The sequence below is a fragment of the Rhagoletis zephyria genome, unplaced genomic scaffold (genome assembly GCF_001687245.7).
Source record: "Rhagoletis zephyria isolate East Lansing unplaced genomic scaffold, Rhagoletis_zephyria_1.1 Rzeph_scaffold_02967, whole genome shotgun sequence".
In the NCBI taxonomy this organism is placed as follows: domain Eukaryota; kingdom Metazoa; phylum Arthropoda; class Insecta; order Diptera; family Tephritidae; genus Rhagoletis; species Rhagoletis zephyria.
Window position 1 is genome coordinate 46,760 of NW_016160051.1, and position 8,476 is coordinate 55,235.

General features: G+C 36.5%; 1 protein-coding gene across 1 annotated transcript; it reads right to left on the reverse strand.

Annotated features, from left to right (window-relative positions):
• Positions 1 to 76: 76 nt before the first annotated feature.
• On the reverse strand, positions 77 to 7,486 carry LOC108368135 (tubulin beta-3 chain). The gene is made up of 3 exons (XM_017622916.1): positions 7,382 to 7,486; positions 1,724 to 1,968; positions 77 to 1,655 (listed from the first exon to the last, which is right to left on the reverse strand). The coding sequence occupies exons 2-3, from the start codon at positions 1,898 to 1,900 to the stop codon at positions 702 to 704; spliced, it is 1,131 nt and encodes a 376-aa protein (XP_017478405.1). The 5' UTR covers positions 1,901 to 1,968; positions 7,382 to 7,486; the 3' UTR covers positions 77 to 701.
• Positions 7,487 to 8,476: the final 990 nt, after the last annotated feature.

Here is an 8,476-nt window from a genome sequence, read left to right on the forward strand (position 1 = left end):
ATTTTTTTTTTCAAACTTGGACTAAATATAAACACACCGGCTTGTTTGAATATGTATGTGTGCTTGCCTGAGTTTATGTGTGCCGATATTTTCAATTATATGCGCGTTATCAATACATATGTACATATCGTTACCTTAATATATAAAAGCCATATATAAAACATTTGTTCCTTTACGGATTGATGAAAAAACTCCATAGAAAATCGAGTATTTTTGCTGCGAATTTCGTTTAAAGGCTGTTTTTATTTAAGAATGTAACTAATTTTATACTGTACTAGATATTTTTAAAATCCAGGAGGTGCTTACAGAGTTATCGGCAGACTTTTGTACAATACTGGATTTGAAACGAAAATGAGTTAGGGCCTTTCTATATTAAGGTGACGGTGTGTAGATATTGTATATATAACTCGATTGACAGTGGAACCTTTACTTTGACGTATGAAATACTAGATTTAATTTGATTTGGTTGCTTTTTGCTTAAAAAAATGTATCGCTTCCAGTCATGAACGTAAATGCTGCGGGCGAAAATTCTTGAGATGAGCTGATATGTATAGGTGCACTAAAGTATGCCACAGTTTTCGTATCTCTCTCTCCAATCGAAGTGTATACCCGGTAGCTCCAACCGTTCTCCGATCCCAAGGTTTGCAATTGTTCTCCTTCCCGCCGCACTACGCACGCTCCTCATTCCTCTGGTCTCTACATTAAATACAATCGCCTTCCACCTCCTCTTGATTCACATCCTGATCGAATTCATCATCTGCGGTAGCTTCCTGATATTGCTGGTATTCGGATACTAAATCGTTCATGTTGCTTTCTGCCTCGGTGAACTCCATCTCATCCATACCTTCGCCGGTATACCAATGCAAGAAGGCCTTACGCCTAAACATCGCTGAAAATTGCTCGGAAATACGTTTGAAGAGCTCTTGTATGGCAGTGGTATTACCAATGAAAGTTGAGGACATCTTCAGTCCCTTGGGTGGGATGTCACACACTGCAGTCTTCACATTGTTTGGTATCCATTCCACGAAGTATGAGCTGTTCTTATTCTGCACAGCTAACATTTGTTCGTCCACCTCCTTCATTGACATGCGACCACGGAAAACGGCAGCGACGGTCAAATAACGACCATGACGGGGATCGCAGGCAGCCATCATATTCTTTGCGTCAAACATTTGCTGTGTCAATTCGGGCACAGTCAGAGCGCGATATTGTTGAGAGCCACGCGATGTTAGCGGCGCAAAGCCGGGCATGAAGAAGTGTAGTCGGGGGAAGGGCACCATGTTGACAGCTAATTTACGTAGATCTGCGTTTAGTTGACCAGGGAAACGCAGACAGGTGGTCACACCAGACATTGTAAGCGATACAAGGTGGTTGAGGTCACCGTAACTTGGGTTGGATACCTTCAGAGTGCGGAAACAAATATCGTAAAGCGCCTCGTTGTCAATACAATAAGTCTCATCAGTGTTTTCCACCAATTGATGGATGGACAGGGTCGCATTGTATGGTTCGACGACGGTATCAGATACCTTTGGCGAAGGCACCACTGAGTAGGTGTTCATTATACGATCAGGATATTCTTCGCGTATCTTCGATATAAGTAATGTGCCCATGCCAGAGCCCGTGCCACCGCCCAATGAGTGTGTCAACTGAAAGCCCTAAGGAAGACGCAAAATAAACTGAGAGTATTAAATGTAAATACTAACTTTAGAAAAATATAATTTACCTGCAAGCAGTCACAGTTCTCGCACTCCTTACGCACCACATCCAAAACATTATCCACCAATTCAGCACCTTCGGTGTAATGACCCTTAGCCCAGTTATTGCCAGCTCCCGATTGACCGAAAACAAAGTTATCAGGTCGAAAAAGTTGTCCATAGGGACCAGAGCGCACCGACTCCATGGTACCGGGCTCAAGATCGAGTAGGATAGCACGAGGTACATACTTTCCTCCGGAGGAACGCGTTACAGCTACGAAATAACAATAATAAAAGGTTTTGTAAATAATCGGCACGGAGTTTCCATTAGCAGAAAGTGTAAATAAGTTATGAAATAAAAATATAAGAAACAAAAGTAAAATATTGAATAAACTGTGTGTATATACAGACTTGCGCAAATGCATTAATTTTTGAAATTTTATACTAATTAAAATATTATTGCATTAATTTTGAAAATCCATTGCTAAATAAAATTTTAATTCATTAATTCTTAAAAATACATATCGTCGCCTACAGTTCAAAACCCTCTATCAACAAAATGCAAAACCGCGTATCAGCAAAATGCAAAACCGCGTATGTGAAGTTGTAGAAATTATTTTCTAGGGCGTAAAAACACTCATATTTCAAAATGGTTCTCTTTTTTATAAAGCATCGACGNGAGCGTAAAAACACTCATATTTCAAAATGGTTCTCTTTTTTATAAAGCATCCACGATATCGTCGTTTAAAGTACAAAACCGCGTATCGTCATTCTGCAAAATCGCGTAACTGACATTGGCTGCCAAAAATTGGATTTGCTCACACAAGCTCTTGGCTCAATCCTTATCCATTCGTCCTGAAATATACTAGCTAGAAAGCGATTGCTTTATAAAAAAGAGAACTATTTTGAAATATAAGTGTTTTTACGCTCAAGAAAATAATTTCTACAACTTCACATACGCGGTTTGGCATTTTGCTGATACGCGGTTTTGCATTTTGTTGATACGCGGTTTTGCACTTTAAACGACGATATACTCCTGATGAAATTAATGCATAAAAATTTTCAATAATTTTCCTGGTTTGCATTAATAAAAACAGTGATGGGCGTGCCTAAATACNGGTTTTGCATTTTGTTGATACGCGGTTTTGCACTTTAAACGACGATATACTCCTGATGAAATTAATGCATAAAAATTTTCAATAATTTTCCTGGTTTGCATTAATAAAAACAGTGATGGGCGTGCCTAAATACTGTTGTATTGAGAGCAGGGACGTGAACCGGTTTTGAACCGAAACGGTTTTGAACCGGAAACCCGCTCTTTTCTATTAATTAACTGAACCATTAACCGAACCGAAATTTTCCACAAATGTTTGATCTGAACCGAAAATCGAACCACTTTCTATAAAGATTGAAAGGTTCATTTCAACCAATTTTCAATAGATAAATGTTCCCAGTTTTTTACTTTTTGGTAAACATGGTAATACCCATCATGTTTGTTTACCATGTGACAATATCAAATGTAAAGGCAACCCATCTCATTTGACAGACACTTGACCCTTAACCTTGCGCGTTGTTGCACTTGACACTTGACACTTAAACTTGCGCGTATTTTTTTTTGTTTTTCGAACCGTTGAACCGAACCGAAACTCCGGTTCAAAGACCAAAAAAACCGCTTTGACGAACCAATCCAAAAGTGCAAAAACGGTTCGAACCGCTGAACCGAACCAAACAAATTTTTCATCCGGTTCACGTCCCTGATTGAGAGTACCACTTTGAATACTAAAGTACTTACTTACTTAAGTACTACTCAAGTACTTAGTATTTGGAGATGTCCAAATATTCAATTTCAAAAAGAAAATTAGATACTCAACTAAAAATTTGCTATTTCGGAGTTGCTAAATATTCAGGTAAAAAAACTTGGGTATTTAGGAGTGGCTAAACACCTTAGTAAAAGAAATCTTATATATGTGTTTATAAGTGTAGAACAAAAAGACCACGAAAGTGCTAGTCTATATTAAAAGCATTCACGTATAGGGTAAAAAGCTATTCACAACTTACACCTTAGAGACCGCAGTGCTCATGACTCATAATAATAATAGTTCGAAACCAGTTCGGGCCTAGTTCTTATTCAGTTTGGGACCAGTTGAAATCTTGTTCGGGACTAGTTTGGGACTAATTTGTGCTTAGGTCCGAACAAACTGAAGCCTAGTTCGTGACCAATTCTGGACTTGTTGTGGAGAGTTCAGGCCGAGTTCGGGGCTAGCTTGGCACCAGTTCACGTCCATTTCATTTAAAGTGTGAGTTTCCGTTTCAAAATACATCCACAGTTAGTGAATAGTCCTAAACTAAAAGCATAGTAGTCCAAAACTGGTCCGAAACTACACCCGCATTGGACCCGAACTAGTCCTAAACTGAGCCCGAGATTCCCCAAATTGTCCATAGAATACCGAAAATCCTAAAACTGTCCCGAAAGTGCCGAAGTAGCCTCGAAAATACCATACTTTTCTATAAATCCGACCACATCATGCAAAGCCGATTACGTCGATTACCTTTGATGTAAGCGTGTTGCGCTGTTGATAGGAATTCTTTTACCAATAGCGATCTTATGTATATGTCTATCAATCTTTCCAGTGTTTGAAGAACACCTTTACCGTTTCGTGGTTCTTCCTATCCGGTTTTGGAAAGAACACTACTTTGACTCGTCTCCAACTCCGGGGGACATAGTTCATACTAATACATACAGGCTTTATAAAGAGATCCAAGAAGCGGCGCTTTTCGCTCCTTTGATTGCTGTAACATGGCCGTTATTATACCACCCCGGCCAGGGGATTTAAAACGAGAGAAACCATTTATTGCATAGATGATCTTCTCTATGCTTATTGTTGATTCCAGTACCCTACTAGGTGTGTTTGGAAGTTCTGTTCCACCTAGTGTTGCTTCATGCTGTTTACAGCCTGGGAAGAGGGATTGCACTAGCATTTCTGCGGTTTTATCAATAGAGCTTGTCCATATATCATTTATCCCTTTAATAAATGATAAATTGGTGTGTTCCTTTGAGAGTATATTGCTTAGCCTAGCCGAGTCTCTAACATTCTCTATAGTGGAGCAGTAACAAAACAAAAACTATATAAGTCCAAATTTCAATCTTTATGCAAAGTTTTAATTTGATTTTTAAAAATATTCTGAGTATTCAGTTTTGTAGCCCATTCAATTTTATTTTTGTAACAAAATGCAAGTTTAAAGTAGCTCCGACTTACCGTTGAGTTTTGGGAATTTTTTCATTTTTTTGAAGGTGTTGCTCATTTTCTCTATATAAAAAAATCGTTGAAAATACTTCGTATGGAAGAAAATTACATCAACAAAAAATCCCAAAAATCAACGTTAATTCCCAGCTACTTTAAAATTGCACTTTGTTGTACTAAAATTGAATTGGCTACAAAATGCATAAATATTCAAATTATTTCAAAAAAATTTAATTAAAAACACGAAATTTTTACAAAAGTTTTTTGATTTTTTTTTCAATTTTGCACAAAAGTTTGGATTTTTATGGTTTTTGTTAAAGAAAAAACTTTTATTAAACAAAAACCAAAATAATCAAAATTATGTAATATTAAGATAAATGGTCAAATTTTGTCAATATGAAAATGTCGCAAAGTTATGATAAGCACTATATGTATATTTTTGACCAGAAAGTGCAACCCTCTACGTCCACAAATAATATTTCTTGAAAATAAAATTAGTTAATGGGTTTTTAATGCTGGTTATACATTTAATGCAACAACTTATTGCATTACAGTTATGTAATTTAAAAATATTATCTAATGTTAAAGGAATCACTCTTGCCAACAAGTGCTACTTTGGACTGCGTAGGCAATTGAGAAGTAAAGTCCTCTCTCGTCGTACAAAGATCGCCCTCTGTAAATTACTCCTCAAAGATTTTGCGGAAGATAACAGGCCTTTACGCATTGGCGATGTCGAGTACCACAGACAATGGAATGATGAGCTGTATGAGCTTTACAACGACATGGACATAGAACAGCGAATTAAAATACAGCGGCCCCGCTGGCTTGGCCATGTCGTTCGAATGGACGCCGACACTCCAGCTCTGAAAGTATTCAACTCGGAACCCGCAGGTGGTAGCAGAGGAAGAGGGAGACCCCCACTGAGATGGAAAGACCAGGTGGAAAAGCACTTGGTTTCACTTGGTATTTCCAACTGGCGTCAGTTGACACAGGAAAGAAACGATTGGCGTGCTTTGTTGAACTCGGCCAAAATCGCTTAAGAAGAAGAATGTTAATGCAAAAAATGTGAATATTATTTCTTCGGAGTTAATGCTTTGAAATTTTTATTTGCACTAAATTTCAAAAATTAATGCATTATTTTTTACATTAACACTAAAACACTATGCATTGAGAAATAAGTGCTTTTTGACAACACTGGTACATACATACATACATATGAATGTACGTACATAGAAAATGAAAGCCACTTTCACAATATCTTCTAACAGAATAGGTTTGTGGGGTTGTTCTACTCATAAATACCCGTAAACATTATAAAACTTGTTGCAGTAAACTGCTTTGTATACTATACTATTGATAATATGTAAGTAAATATAAAACGTCAGATGTACTGCCTTTCAAATTAACGCACTGAGGCAATAGCAGAATTATGAAGTGTTCGAAATGAGCCGCACGTGCTCCACCTCGTTTTTCCACGCATGGGTGCACCAAACCTTTAGGAGGCATATGTACTTAAATAAGAATGTACTTACATATATACATACATACATACCTACTCAATGTTGACCAAATAAGTAGCAGAAATGGGGACGAAATATCCCCACATTGTCCATTACTTATATATATGTAGAACATATTGAACCTAGCCAGCAATGAAAATCAAGTGCATATTTACTTGCGTACAAATTATCTTGCTGGCCTGACTCATTTGGCTAGACCCAAATTCTTCGTCGCTTAGTGATCATTTTCAATTATTTTTATGTGTGCTTTTGTGAATCTTCTGGTCAATTTACCCTTAATGAGTACAATATTGATAAACATATTTACGTCGGCTTCAAATTGCATCCAAACAGTCGTGTCGGAATGCGGCTAAGAGTTTAGTGCAGGCTTAACCCTGGATGGTACACCTTACTCTTCGTACACTAATGCACTCCTTCGTTGAGACAATTACGGTTATTTTGGACGCGTTGTAGTGATTTTTTTTATTGATGTTAATTTAATAAAAATAAAATATAGTTTCACTTCTTCAGTAATTCATATAACATAAAAAGAGGTAAAACTAATTAAATGAGTGTCAAACTACTAGATTGCCAGAAAAGATTTCTAGCAATAAGCTCTGACATATATTGACGCCCATTAGCAATAATCGATCTCCATTGGCAATATATTTTGTGACATGATTACCTCGTCAGAGTAATTGCCTATGGAGGGCCTATAAAACTTGAAACAAAAAAATCACGTCATCGATACCATGAAGAAGTACCTGGGTTAAATTACCATCATGTGATGCTAGAGTGGTGCGAATTTTGTTTGTAGTCGTTTTTATGACAATGTGAAAAACAATTGAAATTACATTGTAGCAAATTTCAAATTGCGAATAAGGCTTTAATATTTTGCTTTTGTGGTTACAATAGTTTTAATGTTTTGCCATTTAATTTTTTTTACCTGAAGCTTCGTTGTAGTAAACGCTGACTCGCTCCAATTGCAAATCACTGTCGCCGTTGTAAATACCATTGCTGTCGATTCCGTGCTCCTCTGAGATGATTTCCCAAAACTGGAACAGAAAAATGAGGAGAGGAAAGTAAAGTAGCATTAATCATAATTTCACTTTTATACATATCTAAATATTTTTTATACGAAAATGTATGTAAATCATCCCTGCCAGCATTTTCTAATCTTATATATAAATAGGCAATCATGTTTTCTTTACACCCCTTTTATGGCTAAACCATACCTTTTAGGTATAAACAATTATATATCATTAGCAGGGCCGGATATACGGGAAGGGAAGGGGGGAGGGCTGAAATAGGGGAAAAATCTACGGGATTTATTCCAAAACCAAAAAGGAATATATTTCTTATTATACTAGTATTATAGATTTTGAGATGAGAAACACTATTCCACTGTTCAAAATTCGAAAAAAATGTCAACCTCTCAATTTGAAAAATGCATTATATATTGCATTTTTTATGATTTGCATGCAGCTGTGCATCCTTCACTTACTTTTATATCCCTCGAACAATAAGTGCATTTCAAGACCTTTAAGTTGAGCCTTTAGGCCGTCTAAGAGCCAAGTTATAACAATTTTAAACCAAACTTCGAGACTGCTGTGCTAGTTTTTACTCCGAAATTAGAAAAAAAATTGCGTAAAATGTCGAATGAAATTTCAGAATCGTAACAATTTAGTTCTCAGACTTCTACCTTGGCTTAAATTAAAGGTCTTGAATAGCACTAAAATTGTGTGAAGGATGCACAGCTGCATGCAAATCATAAAAAATGCAATATGTAATGCATTTTTCAAATTGAGGGGTTGACATTTTTTTTCGTTTTTTAAACAGTGGAATCGTGCTTCTCGTTTCAAAATCTATAACATTAGTATAATAAATGGTACAAAAAATGATTTTTTAATGTATCCGTTGGATATTGCATGTTTTTTTTCGAAGAACAATATTTTTGACCAAACATATGACTGAAAACATGATTTATAAAAATATAATTTATTTATAACCTATCTATTTTTTGTAACAGGTAATCTCGCGA